Source organism: Tachypleus tridentatus, chromosome 13 (assembly GCF_004210375.1).
Source record: "Tachypleus tridentatus isolate NWPU-2018 chromosome 13, ASM421037v1, whole genome shotgun sequence".
NCBI classification, from domain to species: Eukaryota; Metazoa; Arthropoda; class Merostomata; order Xiphosura; family Limulidae; genus Tachypleus; species Tachypleus tridentatus.
In genome coordinates this window covers 50,802,403-50,824,058 of record NC_134837.1, presented here as the reverse complement: position 1 = coordinate 50,824,058, position 21,656 = coordinate 50,802,403, and the positions used below count along the sequence as shown (strand labels likewise).

The following is a 21,656-nucleotide window of genomic DNA, read 5'->3' as shown; positions in this document are numbered from 1 at the left end:
TCAGTTATCTGGCTACAAGCCTGGGTCATAGTATATACAAATAAAATCAACCACACAATAAAATATGAAAAATGTTACAAGCAAATTATAACAACTCATTAAATAAAAAATTTGTAGAGTTAAATATGTACTTGAAGGCATATTTGTGATATGCCATTCACAACTAATCCTCACATGTTTAAATACTGGATTCTTTAATGTATAAAATGTAAGGACACGTGACAATGAATAGAAAAACTTTTGAAAAAGGATTACATATATCTCAGTCAAGGAGATATCAGAGGGAAAGGGCCTATAAAGAAAAGAAAAAATGACACAATACCTACAGTTTAAAAGTCGTTTACACTCTGAGTTGGAAGGCATAGCTTTAGCACTTTTAATGCTGTAAAATCAAAGGCAATGCAAAATCTAAAGTAGAAATTTGAGTTGTTTGACTGATGTTTGATAAAAATGAGGATACATTTCCATTTACATTACAATAATAGATATGTATGTTTGTACTTACTACTCGAATGATTAAATACCTCAAGCTAATTGCAATAACCAAAATAATACCTTTGTCTATTCCATTTTACTCTGCTCTTGAAATACTCCTATACATCAAGCTTTTAGTTGCAAGAATTTAAACTTCATCTGTTGCATATTATATCATACACTGTCAAATTCTTTGACAGGATAATGTCTAAAGAAAAATCTTTTTTAGTTTGCTTCAATCATTGTGGCTATCAGTTTAGGTAGTAGTTCTAAAATCATACATAAGATGGAGCAATATTGATTCTAAGCAATACCTTAATAATTGATTTTTAATTTTCTATTCAATTATTTTATTCTACATAATAATTCCCTAAAATTCACCGAATCCAACCTCAATGTTTTTCAATCTGAAATAAAATATTTATACATTAAACAAAAAATTCTATAATTTTAATATTGATATGTAAAAGTATGTGTTAAAAATTGCTTAGAATTTTTTTTTTTATTAATTTATGTGAAATATTTGAAATGTGTTCTGCATTGACCTGACATGTTTGACATTTTAAACTTATGGGGGGGGGGGGGAAATGAATATGTTTGAAAGAAAAAATGAAGAATTTAGAACTTTGTTAAACTTTTGGCAAATATATATGAAAGTTTAGTTTTGTATCAAAATACATTTAGTTTGCTTCTTTAGCATACTTTAGAGACAATGTACAAGTATTGGCATCAATGATGTAGTTTTACAAAATAATTTACATTTTCAGTGTTAACAAACAATAAAATCTTGTACATTATACCTTGACAAGTTTTAAATTGGTTATACTGTAGCTCCGTCTATTTCATTAGAGCTTAAGCAAAGAGGATTTGGCATGGTCAGACTGTTTTCAAACAGTGCTGACACAAAACATTATATTTACATTTTACGCAGAAAAACAAATACTCATTGTTAAATTTCATTCCCACTGTATGGTGTGCATGTCACAGTTCTCCTGGGAAAAAAACAACAAAATAGAAATGTATTTACTTTTCATTTTTAAAGAATGTAGCCTCTTATTCATTGAATGCCCTTTTAAGTTCAAACTTTCCAGATTTTTTTAATTTCTCAATAACTACTAAAAGAAAGTTGTGTGACTAATAACTGAAAAATATTATTACAAGTATTTTACCATAAATGATACAAGTTAGAACCCTAATCTTCTCTTGATACACAAGCCAAAGTAGTACAATAGTAATTAAATTTTACTCCATAATTGTTTTCTAAAATGTATTGAAGTTCACCTAAAAGCATCTGAAGTTGTACCTGAATGTGGCTGTAAAAACGTGAAAAGAAAAAATTTACACATGAAGAGACAGCAAAGATTTAATGGGTGTCTGTCATTTTATCATAAACTCTTGAAACATGTAAAAAAATGATCAAAATATCCATCATGCTTATACAGAGTTACCAAGAAACAATTTACAAAGCATTTCAACTAATGCCGTTTAGCTTTTCTTTCTAGTTTTTTCTGCTTCTTTTCATCCACTTCAGGAGGTGGCTGAAAAATCCAAGGTCCCAGTATGTTGACCCAGAGTAAATAAAAGGCTCGACCTGGTGCCTAAAAAGAATGATGAGAAATGTAAAAGGTTACAATAAAAGTCTTTAAAATGTATGTTTAAAATTAATGTAAAATTTTGGAAGTTATAATTTTCCTACACTGAAAATATATTTCCATAGGTACTTACTTCTGCTTACATACATACACCCTTGTGCAAATTAATTGAAACAATATGAAAAATTACGATTTATTCAATTTTTTGCATTTTATTTTTGAGAATCCAAAAACTACTCACAAATTAATACATGATATGAATGCCTTGATTTTTCAGAAGATCATTAATCCGCTTTGGCATGGAGTCCACGAGTTGACTGCAATCTTTACTAATTTTTGGATCGCAGTACCACACCTCAATTATGGCCTCAATTAGCCTTTTTTTCATAGTACAGTCTTTTCTCCAAAGTCTTTCTTTACAAATTGCCCAAAGATTTTCAATAGGATTTAAGTCTGGAGAGTTTCCAGGCCAGTCCAGCACCTTTATTCATGTCATAGTCATAAAATTCTTCACTAGTTTTGATGTGTGGCACAGAGCCAGACCTTGCTGAAAAATGCCAGATCCATCTGAAAATCTCTTTTTCAATTCTCGAATGACTCTTCTCCACAAAACTTTGATGTACAGTGGTCCTCACATCATACCTTCTACGATACGTAAGCCTCCGATGACATAGTAGCTGAAAAAGCCCCAAAGCATCTTCTTCAAGGGATGTTTTACCTGGAGATCTGTGAACATGCAGACTTCTTTGACCCTGTACAAAAAAATGAGTCTCGTTACTGAATAACACCTTCCTCCATTGTTCTTGTGTCCAGTTCTTGTATTTCAGACCCCTTTGATACCGTTTTTTCTTCATTGAGTTGATAAGAAGTTGTTTTTGACTGATCTCCTTGCTCTTCTAACACAATTTCGAGTGGTGTAATATTCCTCAAAATTTCATCATATATCCCAAAAATAGATCTACCTTATTGCAAAACACAGCTAATGGCGCCATCTGCGTGAAAAAATGGCTATTAAAGGAAATCAGCAGGTCCAGCGAGCCTACACTGGCTACCATGCTGAAAATATTGTAAAATGACCATTTGTTTCAATTAATTTGTACAAGGGTGTAGCTATTCTTATTCAATGCTGCCCTCTATTTTTAAAAATATGTTTGCATACTATAATCCTTTCACTCCCATGCACCCCTCAAATTCACATGGTTTAACTGAAACTAATATGCAAATTATGATGATACAAATCTCCACCAGTAGTAGTACCACATCCACCCATGCGACTTTATCCACGTTATTCTACCTAATTATCATTTTGAGTTTAGCCAGAAGTGTAAACACCATTTGACAATGGGGAGGAATGGTGGGAAGTGTAAGAACAGGTAAGTACCTGTCACAAATAGAATTTCAGTGCAGAAAAATTATATTTCTTGTCAAGGTACCATACTTCTGCTCACATACAAAGCTAAAATCCCACATTGAATAGGTAGAGACACGGGTACAAAGAAGAAAGTAGAAACATCCTTTGAACGCATCCAAAGAACACCCTAATAAGGAAACCCTCTAATAAAAGGATTAAATATGGGAGAAGCACTGCTTCTGTACCAGGTATACTTTTCATTGAGATATGGATAAGTATAATAGACCCAGGAAGAAAACTGGGAGGAGTACATCCCCATGAGAGAGAAAACAGTTGGAAAATGATCCTAACCACAGTGTATTATAATTTCAATCTCCCTGATTAATAGAATGTGGATAAAATATGGGAATATTGGATGTGTTTCAAGGTGTAAAGTTGTAAAAAAGAGATGGAATGTACATGGTCAATCAACAGTGTCCAAAACTTAAATGCCAGGAACCAACACCTAAAGAGTAGGAGGACAAGGATCACACCATTGGTAAGTCAACTAAAATGTAAAATTCAACTGCTGGGAACCAACATCCATGTCAGAGTAGGAAAGAGGAACACACTGTCTTCATCTCAAGTTCAGCTGACCAGGGTGCAAAATCCCATCACTGATCTGTGAACAGAGTATATGTGAGCAGAATGAAATAACATAACTATACATCCCACTTAAGTCAAACAGACCAGAACCACCTCAAATGCAGTAACATTCTCAAACTTCAGAGGGTAGTGTAAGAGAAAGAAGTGGAGGAACCAACAAGTGCAACAACCACAACACACTGGAATACTGTACTCAAGCCAAACTGAGTGATAGACTAGAGACACCTTGAACACGTGTGAGGACTTATTCAACCTTGAATCCAAACCTCAAGCCCCGTTAACCAACATTCACATAGGAATAAGATAAGAGATCCTAATTGTACAACATGTGTGAAGGCATATGGTGATTGGTTCAGCCCTAAATCCAAATTTCAACCACCACAAATCAGCAATGTTGCAGGGGAAGGATGACTGATCTAAATTGCACTACATGTAAAGAACATAATGTTGATTGGTTCAGCTCTAAATCCAGAACTCAACTGTCTAGGCCTGACTTCCATGCAGGGATATGATGAGAGATCCAAATCACTATGATGGCACAATACAAAGCTATAGCATCCCCATGCAGAAATAAAGCATCCATCTGGAGGACATTCATTACCTACATCAACAGAATGTCATCGCATTTCTCTCAACTAAATTGAATCATTATTGCACATCTCTCATTCAAGAACATACCTTCACTGTCTACTCCCAGTGGCTTAGGACTGGAAACTGACAAGAACTTTCCTATTCCACTAGAAGACATAAGAGGGGGGGAATGTGGTGGAAAGTATGGATGAAACTTCACACCCAAAGCAGTACAATGGGTGACCACAAAACCCTATTTTAAAAAGCAGACCAAACCCAATTTATTCAATTTAAGGAATGGCAGGAATGGGTAGCAATCTTCTTCTGCTTTACTCACAAAATCCATGGGTTAGTATGGCCCAGAATAAGCTAACATATGAAGCAAAGATATTGCATGGAATAACCTAAGAGCAATGTTATGGAACATGCCATTTCTAGTTTATGTGATTGTAGTGAACAGTGTGTGTTTTGAGGTTAAGGAAAATATGCAAGTCAACATGGCCTTATAGTGTGGGCTTTAGTTCAATTCTACATGATCAAAGTATAGCTGTAAAGGCATCACTCACCACAAAGTGGGATCACAGTCAAAACATGAAACAAGCCCATGAAAAATAATAGATATAACAAAAGAAAGCTAACCAGTTACAGTCTAAACTAAGATCGAAAGACAGTGACAGGTAAAATATGGTATTCTGACAAGGAAAAAACAGCTTCCCAAAAAAGATAATGGGAGATGAATATATGGGTTTAGTGTTAGTACTCTACAGATAAAGTATCTCCAATGGATGATGAGGTTGAGACAGAGGTAAAAGGTAAAGTGTCTAAATGGAGTGAAAGTGGGGATCCCATTGCCAATTCATTTTATTTATAAAAAAAGCAAAACACTGTTAACCTGAAAAAATGAATTATTTACATACAACTTTATTAGGTTAAATATATCTATAATTTCAATTACTTAAGTTTTATTTTGTAACAAAATATTTTTGAAACACTTAACTGCATCTCTTGCTGGAACTTTTGCAAATAATGATTCTACATCAAAGGACACTTACAAATCTTCATTATTCAACTTTACACTTTTGATTTTCTCTACAAATTCTAAAGCATTTTTAACATTGCAGAGCCCATATTTCAGGTGCTCAAAGACAGAAAGCTAAGGGATGGTTTCTGAACCAAAACACCTCTATGGCACATGATGACTATCCATTTAATACAGGGAACATTCTAAAAGTAGCAAGAGGACAAAGAGCAAATAAGGGGTGATCCTATATGGCTCTGTAGGATGAGAACCCTGTGGTCTGAGACATCTGGGAAACCAAAGTATGCAAACTGTTAACGAGCAGACTCAACCTGGGTTTTCAAAGTATAAGGAATTTCCCAAGGAGATCTTGGTTCAAAAGAAGGGTACCTACTCAGAGGTCCCTGCAATAAGTCCAAGGGAAGCAAACACTCAAAAGTAAAGCATTTCAACTAAGTAACTCTAAGATACAAAGAAGCAGTTAATTGAGACACTGCAGAAGACTATATTGAGAACAAGGCAATAAACAGTTGAATGTGGCCATCCAAAGTGAAGAAAGTAGATAGTGAAGGAGCCATTATGATGTACAGCCTCCAAAAGAAGGTGAAGCAAAAGAAGGTGAAGCATGATAGATAGTGAAGGAGCTGTTGTGATGTACAGCCTCTGAAAGAAGGTGAAGCATGGTAGATAGTGAAGGAGCTGCTGTGATGTACAGCCTCTGAAAGAAGATGAAGCATGGTAGATAATGAAGGAGCTGCTGTGATGTACAGCCTCTGAAAGAAGGTGAAGCATGGTAGATAGCGATTGATTGATTAATTGATTGATTTAGTGTTTTATGGCACAAAGCAGCTAGGCTATCTGGAACAAATGCCTGGTAAAAAGGTAAAAATAAATTAAATGTAGTAAAATACAGAAAAGGAAATGAAGGTAAAACAAAACATCATTGAAAGCCAACATTGACACCTGGTTTACAATGGTAAGAGAGAAAGCAGAGTAAAAGAAGTTGTAAAGTACTTACTCTAGCAAAATGGTAATGATCATAACCTGCCAGGAAGACTAACAGGTAAGTTCAAGAACCACCGTCAGTCACCTAAAGTTGGCCTTTCCAGTTCTGGTTCCGAGTTATGTATCATAGCAGCCATTATCAAAATGTAAAATAATAGAAGTTTTAAAAGACACATAGCAAAATCCTAATAATAAGTAGCCAAATGTCCAGTAAAAAGGTAAAAGTAAAGTAAATGTAGTAAAATTTGTAAAAGTAAACAAAGGTAAAAACAAAACAGCAATTAAAAACAGAAAATTGCATAAAACCAATGTTGACATCCAATCTATAAAGTTGTAAAGAACTTCTGTACCAGAATGGTAATGATCATAACCCACCAGGAAGACTAACAGGCAAGTACCAGAACCACCGTCAGTCACCTGAAGTTGGTCTTTCCAGTCCTGGTTCTGGGTTATGTGTCATTATGGCCAGTACCAAAGGGTAAAGTAGTAAAAGTTTAAAAGACATGCAGCAAAATTGGAATAACAACTTGCCAGGAAGACTAATGGGTAGTTCAAACAGCAGCGTTAGTCACCTGAAGTTGGCCTTTCCAATCCTGGTGTCGAGTTATTTAATGTTCTGGCCATTTTTCAACGTCAAATTGAACTAGAGAGAATGAAACTGTGAAAAGGGAACCACAATTAAAAAGGTGTAATGAATAAATATCCAACACTTAAATGAGATTAAAAAGATTAATGGCCATTAAAAACTAAAAACTTTATCCAGGTGGACAGTGTCACCATCACCAATAACACTGTCCAATGTTACAGATAAACCCTGGGAAAAAATATGTTTAAAATAGTGCCGTCGTTGAGAATTGTAACGATGGCAAGAAAGTAAAATGTAGCTGATAGTGATTTGAGTGTTACACAAACTACACACTGGTGCATCAGTTCCAGATAAAAGAAAACGACAAGTTAAAAAACTGTGACCAATGCGTAGTCTAGTTAGAACAACTTCCTCCTTCCGAACCTTACGGAAGCCAGATGGTTAAAGCCCAATATAGGGTTTTATTTGAAAAGCTTGTTGTCGCATTGCTCACTCCAAGTGGACTGCCAGCTGGCACGGAGCCAAGCCTTGAATACAAGACCATAGTCCATGTATGGAATAGGCACAGTAATGATAGTGCCGGAGCAGATAGATTTAGCTGCCGCGTCTGCAAGCTCATTCCCGCGAATACCAACATGGCCTGGTATCCAGAAAAACTGGATAGAAGTAGCAGTTAATGAAAAATGGGCCAGTCGGTTTTGAATATCAGTGAGAACAGGGTGTGAGCCAACGTGTAGCGATTCCAGGGCAAGTATAGAACTAAGCGAGTCAGTATAAATAGTGCAGTGGGAGTATTGCTCAGCTTCAATATGATCCAGGGCAAGAGATATGGCGTACAGTTCAGCAGTGAACACAGAAGCTGTAGAGGGGGATTCTGCGTGCAACCACCGAACCGCAGCAAACCATAGCAAAGCCCACTGAATTACCTGATTTGGAACCATCTGTATAAATGGGAACGGAATGATTGTTTGAAAGATGTTCAGTAAATAAATGACGGTACTTCCAATCTGGAGTGTCTGCCTTTTTCAGATGACTGAAAGAAAGGTCACATTTGGGGGCTGTAATAAGCCATGGTGGGATGGGCTGACCTGTGGAATCTGCAACGTTATCCAAGGACAGACCCAAGTCATCCAATTGCGCCTGGATGCGAAGGCCAAATGGAGCAATGGCAGATCGTCTGTTCTGAAAAAATATGGCCCACTGAGGAAGAAAAACACATCCCCAGGTGGGATGCTTTGGTAAGGAACGAAGTTTTGAAGAATATAGTAAAAATAGTTGCAAACAGCAAAGGTTCAGAGTAGGTTCATGAGATTCAACGAATAAGCTTTGAACTGGAGAGGTGCGGAAAGCCCCAGTGCAGAGTCGAAGTCCTGGGTGATGAATGGGGTCTAGCATCTTTAAGGTCGAGGATCTGGCAGAGCCATAGACCATTGACCCATAGTCGAGTTTTGATCAAATATACCTTTAACATAGAACATTGATCTGCTCCCCATCTGGTAGTAGAGAGGACACAGAGGATGTTCAGTGCTCTTGTGCATTTGACCTGTAGCTGCTTTAAGTGTGGTATAAAGGTCAGCTTACAGTCAAAGATAAGCCCCAAGAACTTGGTCTCAGGGTCCACTGGCAGCGAAACGTCACCGATATGAAGTTCAGGATCAGGGTGAATACCCCGTTGGCAAAAAAAGTGCATGGAAACTGTTTTAGAGAGAGAGAGATTAAAGCCATTTGCCATAGTCCACTTCAGTACACGATTGAGGGCAGTTTGTAGTTGCCGCTCAATATATCTCATGTTCGACGACTGACATGAGATGTGAAAGTTGTCAACATACAGTCCATTCACAATAGTGAGAGGGAGTTGTTCAGTGATGGCATTTATCTTTATACTGAACAGTGTGACACTCAAAACACAGCCCTGAGGGACTCCAAGTTCCTGTTCAAAAGAATGGGAAAGTGTCGAACCCACACGAACTTGGAATCTCCTGTCCATTAAAAAATTTTTAATAAACATGGGTAAATGGCCACGTAACCCATATGTATGGAGGTCTCGCAAAATGCCATACCTCCATGCTGTATCATAAGCCTTCTCAATGTCAAAGAATATTGATACAAGATGTTGGCGTTTGAGAAAGGTTTCTCTGATTGATGTTTCAAGTCGAATTAGGTGGTCTGTGGTGGAGTGCTGTTGTCGGAACCCACACTGGGTGGACGAGAGGAGGTTGTTTGATTCAAGGAACCAAACAAGACGAGCATTAACCATCCTTTCTAAGGTCTTACAGAGACAGCTCGTCAAAGCAATTGGACGGTAGTTTGAAGGAATCTTGGGATCTTTCCCTGGCTTAGAGAAAGGTAAAATAATAGCCTGGTGCCAGGCATCAGGAAAAACATTCTCCTTCCAGATCCGGTTAAAGACAATTAGAAGGGCATCAAGAGAAGCAGGAGATAGATGGTGCAGCATGTCATAGTGTACATCATCAGGTCCAACAGATGTACTGCCAGACTGATGAAGGGCCATTTTCAGTTCCACCAGTGTAAAGGGACAATTATAGTCAAAGAGACAGTCAGTTCGAAAGGAAAGAGGTGAACACTCTGCCCGAGTCTTGATGGCCAAGAAGGTGGAGGAACAAGCAGAAGTGCTAGATACCCGACAAAAGCTTTCACCTAGAGTATCAGCGATGCTCCGGACATCAGCCACCTCCTGACCATCAGAGAGTAAGATCGAGAGGGAGAGAGAATTGTAGTGCCCACTGACCTTTCGAATCCTGTCCCATATGACCTTGGAACTGGTGGTAGAAGATATGCTAGTTGTGAACTTAATCCAAGATTCCTTCTGGCTTTGACGTCTTACCCACCTAGCATGTGCACGGCCCGTTGGAAAGCGATGCGGTTCCAAAGTGTGGGATATCTACGAAAAGTATCCCAGGCCTGTTTCTGAGCCTTCCTTGCTAAGTGGCAAGCAGGATTCCACCACGAACGAGGATATCATGGAAAATGTGTCGAGGTTTTAGGAATACACCGAGCAGCTGCTTGTATAATACAGCCAGTTACCACTGCCACACAGTCATCTATTGATGGCTGATTCACGATGGCAGGATCAAGTTCTGCGAGAGCAGTGAAAGTGGACCAGTCTGCCTGATCCAGCTTCCACCGGGGCACGAGGGTAGGGTGGCATCAACCACGGCCAGTCTCTCTCAAAAGTATAGGAAAATGATCACTGCCTAGTGGATAACTGTCAACCCTCCATGAAAAATGGGAGAATAATGAAGGGGAACAAACTGAGAGATCAATAGCGGTAAAGGACTGACTAGGTGCATGAAAATAAGTGGAAGAACCAGTGTTGAAAAGAGAAAGATTGTGATCAGAGAGCATATGCTCTACAGAGCGACCCCTCCCATCAATAGCAGCACTTCCCCAGAGGGAAAGATGTCCATTAAAGTCCCCCAGGAGTAGAAAGAGAGACGGCAACTGTTCAACGAGAGCATCAAGGTCTGATTGATCACATGTCTCTCCAGGGGACAGGTAGAGAGAACAAAAAGTGACGGTATGACCCAAGGAAACACGGATGGCTACGGCCTCCAAGGGTGTGTTGAGTGACAAAGACAGGGTGGGCACATGCTGATCAACCGATAGTGCCACCCCTCCATGCACTCGTCCATCACACAGTCTGTCATTTCTGTACAGAGAAAACTGCCAAATGGTGACTGTATCAGCAGGTTTTAGAAATGTTTCTTGTAAGGAAAGACATACAGGATGGTAGGAAGCAATCAGTGTTTTGATATCATCCAGATAAGAACGTAAACCTCGACAGTTCCATTGTATCAAGGTGGCCATTTTTAATGATGGGTAGGTGAAGTGGCTGGAGAACCCTTCTGTTTATGACCATGTCTTTTTTCCTTACTGTCCTTAGTCGGAGGAGGTCTATCAACCTCCAAGGATCCAGCCCTGGGTCGAGTGGGCAGGTCTTTGTTATTGGAAGGGGATTCCAGTGACTGAGGACGTAAACAAATGATTGTTTTGCCTCTTGGGGTGGGAGAAAAAGATGTATCAGAAGAAATGCCTGTACTTGAAACTGAAGGATGTGGATCTTGAGGTTTGTTAGAATGTATGGGAGGAACAGAGATGGGTGTGGAAGTCAATTCATCAACCTTTTTACCATGGAGGTCAAAAGGCTTTTCATTTGTTTTGAAAACGATTCTCTTGGAGGCACAGAGAGATCTGTCTGCACTCCCACTGTAGTTGTGGAATGAAGTGCAGCAGCATATGTCCGAGATGGAGTGGCGGGCAGCAATTTCCGAGCCTCAGGATAACTAATGTTATGAGTTGTTTTCAAACGCTGCACCTCTTTTTCCTCTAACCATTTTGGGGCAAGAACGAAAGTAGGAAGGGTGAGAACCATTGCAGTTGACAGAATGTGGGTCCATGTCACATTCATAGGCATCATGGTCCTTGCCACCACAACGAGCACGTCAGGGAACCACGACATGAAGTCTTTGAGTGGCCGAACCTCTGACATTGGAAACATCGAAGAGGGTTTGGAATGTATGGCCATACCCTGCAATTTAGATAACCTGCCTTGATGGTGGCAGGTGCACGTGATGATGTAAATGTCAAAATGAGGGTATTTGTTGGCAGTGTAACTCCATCTTTGCGAGTGGAGATGCGCCTCACTGCAGAAACTCCTTGAGTGGAGAGACCAGCGAGAATCTCTGACTCGGGGACGTTCTTCAAATCCCTCTCAACAATAACTCCTCGTGATGAATTCAAGGTAGCATGAGGGGTAACCTCAATAGGTATATCCCCAATTGCCAATGAATTCAACAGGAGTTCACTGTGGTGGGTTGTGGATGTTTCAACTAATATGTCTCCAGATCGAAGCTTCTTTACTGACTTTGGAGAGCCAGCAAGACCCTCTAGTCCCTTCTGAATAAAAAAGGGGGACAATTGCCCTAAAGGTTGAAGGGCAATTCTCTGAAAGAGAATGTAATATAAGAAAATGAGGTACGTGTATTACAGATGTTGAAGATTGCTGCTCAGAGTCTTCAAAATGTGGTCGCTTACCTATTGACTGTTTTTTCACTATTTTATTTAAATTTTTTGAAGGAGGATCCATAGGAAAAAAGAAAAATTTCGGTACCACTGACCCCACCCACCATGGAGTGAGGGGATGCACTATAATGTCATGCAAGGACAATGCAGCAATGCCAGGGTTTTGTGAGCACTATACCCAAACACCAGCATCAGGCACAATGTCCACAACACCCATTGAGAACTTCCAACACTGGTACTTGGTTGACTCTAGCCCAAGTGGACCAGCCGATTGACCCAAGGGGGCCACCCAAAGGCCGCCCGTCTACAGGAATTCAAGGCCAAAGTGGTGTGTTAGGGTTGGACCCCTCAACCACCAGGATCCTCTCCTCCCCTTCACTGGTCACCACACACGGCAAACACATGGGTGGATGTTTAGATCCCAGAGAAGGTAACCAGACAGAACAGAACCTTCCCTGGGAGGTCCCCTCATTACGTACAGGAATCCACACCGAGGGAGGTAGATAGTGAAGGAGCTGCTGTGATGTACAGCCTCAAAAGAAGGTGAAGCATGGTAGATAGTGAAGGAGCTGTTGTGAAGTTCAGCCTCCAAAAGAAGGTGAAGCATGGTAGAGAGTGAAAGAGCTGAGCATGATGAAGAGGGAGGAATGAAGAAAAAGAAGTGGGATATCACCATACTGCTAGAAGAGATTCAAGTGACAGTAGCTCAAAGAAAGTACAAGAATCTCAACCATACAGTACACAATAAGTTTCTCTAGGTTGTGGCAAGTGTGGTTCAGTAGGAAGCTTAAACAAAAAAATATCAGCAGGAACACATATCATGAGAGGAGAGAAAGAGAGGACAGAAGAAAGAGGCTGAAGCAAAAGGTAGCTTGTAACTCAGTAAAAGCTATTACAGAAAGAGAGAAATTATACACATAACTATGTAGTCAATGTCACAAAGAGAGAAAGGTGGGGTGCCTGTTTCTTATTAGGAAGAGATGAACCAGAAGCAAAAGCATGTAGTGATGTGGGATCACATCTGAAGACAAGAAGCACTGAGGAAAGAATGAACCTTTGTTGAAACACTATTACTGTAAAAGGAGTATGTATCACCCCCTTCTACTAGTGTAGGCCTACAATCTGATTATCATTACAACACAGACTGACTCAGTCCATGTTAATGTAAAGGTGGGAATTTTATTCAAGTTGTGGCACATGCAAAAGTCTTTTCAATAGTGGTGTGAAGTAATAGCTTTAGCTCTTTGTTCTGTACAAAAATTACCAGCATTTCTAATATTTACTTTATTAGAATGATTAGTGAATGGATTATTTAGCAAAACTTTTGATAAATGATTAGGTTTATCCAAATATTTTCTCAAATTTCAATTAACATTTCATAATTTTTCTTGTTATTAGTTAATGTATACAATAAATCCAGTTCACTTGCTTTTAACAATAAAAAAGCTTTAAATTTTTTTAATTTAGGGTTCAACACTCAGTGTGCAAAGTGCATACTATAGACAGCCCACTGTGTAACTTTTCACCTGAACCCATACACAAATTTATAAATCAAATATAAATGTTTGTTTAGAGAAAAAAAAACCAGAGGACTAAGTTTAAAACAGTTAAATAACAATATCCAATTTATTTATAACTTGTATAAGAAAAACATATCTACAGCATATTCATGGTAATTGTTTTCACAACTTACCAAAAGCCAGAGGAACCAGAAATAGTTGGATAACAGTGACAACAGTTGGACTCCAACGGTTAGGATAATTAGATCCTTTAAATGTCTGAAAATAATATATACATATAGATATAAATACACACACAAAAAAAAAAAACATCTGAGATTATAGCCATTTTATTAAGTGATATGACTTAGTGCAAGAGTTTTTTAAAGATATATACTTAAGAAAAAAACGTCTACCACCTCAAAGGTTTATTCCTTACTAGAGGTCCATTTTTTTTATCTTTTGTGTCTATTTGAGCCTAGTATATTAATGAAATCAAAATTGCTACCATAATGTTAGTTCTGTCACCTATTTACCCACAGTTTGGATTCAGATAGACAAGGGGGTGCAACATTTGGGGAATAATAGTTAATTTTAAAGTAATTCCTTATACCTACAACTGAAAATTTGCATTTACATATCTTTTTCATAATTAGAAAAGTTAAAATAACTGTTATTCAGTGTTATTTTACAAAAGGCTCTCTGTTACTGAAAAAATTACACTGATAGTACATTTAAATCATTGAGTTAAAACAGAAAACCTGCATTCAATGTTTACACAAATTAAAACCATATGTAACATAAATAATGTGTTTATGATGTTAAAACAAACTGAATAAACTGAAAATATAACATTTTAGTGCACATTTTTGGACAGATTGCAGTTGGTTTGGTATAATAAAAGGCATAAGTGAGTGCTGAAATATACACTGTTGTTCCTAGGGTACTTTAGACAGTATAGACATGACAGAGATTTGGTTTTATGAGGCTGTTCCTGCCTGTTTCTAAAGAAGGAAGACGTTTTAGCTTATAAACTGAAATGTTTTCCAAATCAAGAAGTTCCTACTCTGAAAATGACCAGAAGGATTTAACTCTAATATAATAACAAAATGGTAGAGTCTGTTAAATGACCTGTTCACATTCAAGGTAGTGATTGAAGTTAGCAATTAAAAATAAATTAATGTAAAACACATAATATTGAACTTATTAGAATTTTTTCTTTTTTTTGAAAATTTTTTATTATACACACACACACACACAGATATTATACATCTATACATACAATATGGTAACATATATATATGAAACATCTCAGATACAAACTAACTTATGGATTATCCACCACTTTTCAAATATAATTAATTCCCAACATCACTTACGGCTATTTATTCCTGCTAATGCAGTGTTATATCCAATATTTATCTATCAGGAAGTTATTCCACAGAAAAACCGTACAGTTGAAGACAAGGATTGGTTCAAAATACTGTTTTGTAATGATAAGTGTCTTAATTCTGTTAATTTAAAATTTTTTGTAACTACACATTCTCTTTGCAATCTAAATGCATACTGTCATGATGCTTGTTTTTCATAAAAGCCAACTAGAGAAAAATGATCAAAAACAGTGTTCTTTCACATTGTTCAGTAGAATTATTGGCCTCTGCAAAGTGTTCTTAGAGGTATAAAATGTTTAAATAGAAAGATATGAGCATACATATTGTACTAATCACTCACTCTGCTAATCCTGATTCCATGTTTAAGTCTATCCCTCCATCAAGCAAAGCACCAGATTCAGAATAAACTGCTTTTGCCATGTAGTTCATGAACTGAAGGTTACCAATATACACTGCTAATGTTAGACCTATGACCATCTGTTGCATGTACAAAATAAAAAATGGCAAGTAATCAATCAAAAGGTTACCAACATACACTGCTGTTGTTAGTCCTATGACCATTTGTTGCATGTACAAAATAAAACAAAATGGCAAGTAATTGATCAGAAATGTGTAACACAAATACTTAGTTTTGACTATTTTATTTTCTTAAATTCCTATTTCGTGTATCATCCTTAATAGTAACTTCAGAGTTACAGTTTTACATATGTTTTGTAAAACTATGTTTCTTCCTCATTAATAACAATAGCATCACAAACAGTTTTCTTTGTTTTATTTTATAAAACTTGAACTTTACGTATTCATTAATAACTAACTTTACAAACAGTTTTAAATATCTTGTGTTAAGCTTGTACTTTATTTCATCATTCATAGCACAAACACTACAATCAGTTTACATTGTTTTATTTTACAAAAACTTTATATCCTCTTCACTAATAAGATAAATATTATAAACAACATTTCAACATCTTAGTTCATATAATTTCTACTTTATATATCTTCAACATTGCTAATATGCTTGCAGTCTGTCCAAGCTATTTTAACAGTGTAAGTAATTAATAGAAATTAAACCCTCACAAACTCCTAACTAATACTGTAATGATACAGTTGTATCATGACTATATTATACAAGTCTTCATTTGCATATCCAGGCTATTTATGCAGAAATTGGTCACCAAGTTTATCAAGCTACTCGACATTCAAAATAACTGGAAAGAAACTGATCCGTGCAGCTGACTATATCATAACCATAATCAGCAGAAACCAAATCTGTACTCGTAATGTGTATTCAAGTTACAAACCAACAAACAATACTAGTTTCAAAAAAGTGAAAACAAAGGAGACAACATGAACATTAAATTAGATACAATAATAAGCCATTTTTGAAATGGTTTAAATAATGACAATGAAAAGCTTATTATTATGGACATCTATTTCGTAATGACTTTTCAGTGAAATACTTTTTGTTGTAAATTTTGTAACAAGTTATAGATATGTATTAAATTATATGTTTTATCAACAGGTTATGTATTTGAATAATATTTAAACAATGTACACCATAAATGTGAAATAGTTAAAGCCTTTAGAAACATAAATTACTCACCCAGTAGTAAAAGGAAAACTCTTCCCAAAAGAAGAGAATTAAAACAATTGAATATAAAACCTGAAACAAAAACAAAACAATGATGACTTAAGTGTATATCACATTTGTTTTTATAAAAAATGCACCTCAACTGTTAAACAGACACATTAAGTAATTAACATAAAATAAATTAGGAACCAAGCTCCAAAATTAAAGTTTTAAATAAGGGACAAACTGCAGCCTGTTGAGGTTCAATCTATATGGGTTACAGTTGGAAATTTTATGGGTAAAATGTGTTTAAATGGTAGTTGTTATTGTGATCAGACAGGTTTTGTCAACAAGTTACCTTTTTCTTGGGTATTTCTAGTTGTACTGAGGATGTTTAGGTATTCAACGTAACTTGAATCAATTGGTAAACTGAACATATTTCTGGAGTACAAACTTTAATTATAAAAAGTGCAATGTAACATATTTGGGTTATCATAATGTGGACCATACTCTCAGTATATAGTTGTTGATCGAAACTTACTCAGTAGTGTGACAAAAATAACGATCTTACAATACTAGTGCAGGGACATAGCCATCACTACATAGTTAGTGTTTTTTAACAAAACAACAAAAACTGGATCTTTATCAACACATAAATAATTTAAATTACTTTTTAAATAGAAGCCAAGTATTTATTAAAAGAAATTAAAAGATAGTTGACCTTTTACACTTTTTTTTAAAGTATAATTATATTGAAGTGCTTATTTAGCAGCCCCACATCTAGCTAAATTCTAGTGGTGGATAAGCCACTCAAACCACTGAGTTAGTGCTATTTTACTAAGAGTGAAGCTAATCAAACTTTAGAGTATATTTGAACAAAAATATGACTACAAATCAAAAGAGGCTAATATTTCTCTAAATGCAAATTACCAAAATACTATTTAGGCTTCTTTTGTAATATTGAGTCAAGTTTTAGTCTGAGAAAGGACATTGACTTATTGGGAAAGGTTAAAAGGAGAGCTCCTAGGATGATTATATGGATGGTAAAGTTATACTACAAGGACAGGTTAGGATCTCTTAACTAATTTTCTCTTGAGAAAAGACATGGAAAGAGGTACCCTTATTTAATTTTACCAGATTATCGGAATAATCAAGAGCACAAAGGTTTCTCATTTCATAATGCTGTATCCTAAAGACAACAGAAGATGACACTAGCTTAAGATTTGGATAAGACAGGCTAGGTTTCAATTAAGACATGTTTATATTTCTAATAAAGAATTGGACTTATGGAATGACTTTCCCTTGGCAGATGTGAAGTACACTACCTTACAAGAGGATTATTAAGAACAGAACTGATTATTTCCTAAAAAATAAAGGATTTGTTAACACTTTTATTTTCCCCAAGAATGTGTGCAAAGAAATCCTTGAAGTAACAAATGTTCTCTTGTTTTGTGTATGTTTAGTCCTCCAAGGCTGTCCTTGTATACCTACTCCACAAAAGAAAAAGGAAAAATTAAACCTACTATCACCTCAAACTACAAACTTGCCTTTTATTGTTCACTTGCACATGTGGAGTTTACATATTGAATTATATTGAGTAGTTCCATGGGTTTGATTGTTATGACACTCGGTGAATACAGTTGATAAAATATATTTGTGAAATTGCTCATATACACATGGAGACATTAGTAGCAGTAATTATTGGAGTTAGCTGGAATATTATGGTATTATTGTTAATTTTTTTCACTCATGTTTATGAACAAGTAACCAAAGAAAGTCATGGAGCCATAAGCATTTTAGAACATAAATCATTTTAAAAATGTCACTAAAAAGCAAATGGAGACCACACAAACTTCATTTGTAATTCTACAGGTTAAAAAGAATCATAAAAAAATGTCAACACATCATCACCAGATTATATCTTAGTAAATGACTGGTTTCACTACTTATTTCATTGTGCAAAGCTAAGAACATAAAGAAAGTAATAATGAGTGTTTGATATATTCATATCATTCCTAAAATATAAAAAAAATGAATATTAATCCATTTAAACTTCACATATTATATCACCAGGCACACCTCCATGGGTTTACAGTTCTAACCAAAATAAATTTGGAACATAGAAACATAGTAAATAAAAGTGATTACAGGAAACTCTAGGTGAAATTTGTTAATAATTTCAAACATATAACCTTATATGCTCTCCCAATTGTTTTTTTCTTCAACATTTCTAATAAGCTTCGGAAAGCTACACAAATAGCTGTATCACTTAGTAACTTAATGTAATTCTTCTATAAACATATACTTACCTCTGTTGTTATTGTCATGATAGCATAAAATTTTAAAGTTTCTTTATTTTCTTGAACAATTTGTTTCTGGCCTTTAGTGGCTTGCTTTCCTTTCTGAGGCTAGTTCATAGAGAAGTGCACATGAACAAAAACAATTTAGTACAAAATACTATGCCACTATAATTAGTCTAAAGCTCTTACAATTAAGCCAATTAAAATATGTAAACAATTTACAGCAGTTTGAATACAAAGTGTTTCAGTAGCTACTTATCATAATAAATAACAATCTTTTTTTATAATCATTAAAAATGGTGACATAAAATGTTTTAAGCAATAACAGGTTTTATTCAATGAATAAAACAGTTGTATATAAACAACACTGAATGATTGAATTAACCATAAAAACAAATTATGTTATTTTGTGTGATAGTTTCTAAAATTATGAAAAAAACCTTTTGTTTTTTGAATTTTGTGCAAAGCTACTCGAGCGCTATCTGCACTAGCTGTCTCTAATTTAGCAGTGTAAGACTAGAGGGAAGGCAGCTAGTCATCACCACCCACTGCCAACTCTTGGGCTACTCTTTTACCAATGAATAGTTGGATTGACTGTCACATTATAATGCCTCCATGGCTGAAAGGGTGAGCATGTTTGGTCCGATAGGGATTTAAACCTGTGACCCTCAGATTATGAGTTGAATGCTTTAACCAACCTGGCCATGCCGGGCCCTCCAAAAAAAGTAAATATATTTCATGTTTCCTTTAACCCTTTCAGTACAAGTTCTATGTTCTTAATGAATAATAAATACAAATACATACAAGATATTTAAAATAAATAAGGAATTCTTTCTATATTTTTGGAAATCTTTTCTATGTACATTTTTGAAAATTGAACATGGGACATATGTATCTCAACAGACATTGTTCTTAGGGTACATGTGTCCTCACAGTTATTTGTCTACCTGTCTTATGCAAATGTAACCAAACAATATCAAAAAGGTTAAGTCATGGTCCCAATTATTTAGTTGGGGTATATTGAAATGAAAATAAATTGTACAACTTGTTATGGCTGTTTAATAATTACCATTTGCTTTTAATGCCATATTCATAATTTCCATATATGTGAATGATGCTAATAGTAGTAAACACATGCACATAAAAATATATACAGTACAGTTACTCAAAGCCTTCCTGGAAAAGCATTAGTTTATCAATAAAATAACCTATGGTTTATAGTACCAACAAAAATAAGCTATAGTTCATAGTTGAATACACTAAATAGCACATAAACACATAATTACAAATTCACATGTACTGAAGAATATTAAATAATAATAAACATATTGGTGGTAATCACATATGTCTGACATCTTATCAAACGTGTGCACAATGGTATAACTACACATATTGTTAATGTTAGCCCAAAATCAAACTAGGTGTTATTTTTAGACATTTACAATTTTACGCACTGAATGGTAGGTGTAAAAGTTAAAAAAAAAAAAGAGATGGCTAGCCAAGTAACTGGGCTAACATAGTGTAAAACATCCAAAGCAAAAATTCATATACAAATCTCAAACTTAGACAAACTTCTCGAAGCATAGTAAATTACATATATTTAAGCGTCACGTTATATCAAATTCATAATATTGCGAGTTACTAAAAGGCTAATAGTAACAAGTAGGATAAAAATTCTAAATACGGTTACGAATATCGCTATTTTACTTTTTTTCACTGCCATAAATAATGAGATACAGTCATTGTAATTTTCTAAATTTGTTAATTTTATACTTTACATACGTTGCAGTGTAAAATTCCTATAATTAAGAATACCCACCGGCATTTTATAAAAACAAGCAATAAGTATCTAAATTTAATACAAGGCTACATATATTTCCATATATCTTTCTCTCCTGTCAGTTGAAAGGAGTTTTACATGTTTCGTGGCTCCACTGAATGTATTTACTAATACACCTTTTGCTTAAAGTGTTGACGACATCATGTAGATGGCGCCGACAAGTTATTCTTTTCTTATTTCAGTTGAAATATCATAAATACAGATGATAAACTTTTTCTTAATATTAATTCAACATATTATCAGTAAATTATAAAAATTGCAATCGAATCATATATCTGGCGTCATACAACGTTCTTAGATAAAAATGTAGTTGAGACTTTCAACAGGTTCTACTAGCTCAACTAGAAGTATGTTTGTTTTTGAATTTCGCGTAAAACTACACGAGGGCTATCTGCGCTAGCCATCCCAAATTTAGCAGTGTAAGACTAGAAGGAAGGCAGCTAGTCATCAACACCTGCCGCTAACTATTGGGATACCCTTTTACCTACGAATAGTAGGATTGACCGTTGTATTATAATGCCCCCACGACTGAAAGGGCGAGCATATTTGGTGCGACGAGAATTTGAGCCCGCGACCCTCAGATTACGAGTCGAACGCCTTAACCCACCTGGCCATGCCGGGCCAACTAAATGTAAAATAGGAAAACAAAATGTGAACGTGTACTTCAAGTGGGTGGACACATTTTTAATAATAATTTTTGTTATATTCACACACAAAATAAAACAAAAAATTTTTTATGGCAGATAAACTTCTTAGATTTGTTACTCCTTTA

The 21,656-nt window shown here is 35.8% G+C and overlaps 1 protein-coding gene across 1 annotated transcript; it reads right to left on the bottom strand.

Moving 5' to 3' along the window:
- Positions 1-1,823: 1,823 nt before the first annotated feature.
- LOC143241064 (transmembrane protein 208) lies at positions 1,824-21,153 on the bottom strand. Its single transcript, XM_076484544.1, has 6 exons — positions 20,864-21,153; positions 19,054-19,152; positions 16,778-16,837; positions 15,515-15,651; positions 13,978-14,062; positions 1,824-2,072 (listed from the first exon to the last, which is right to left on the bottom strand). Exons 1-6 carry the CDS (start codon positions 20,867-20,869, stop codon positions 1,950-1,952), a joined length of 510 nt encoding a protein of 169 aa, XP_076340659.1. The 5' UTR covers positions 20,870-21,153; the 3' UTR covers positions 1,824-1,949.
- Positions 21,154-21,656: the final 503 nt, after the last annotated feature.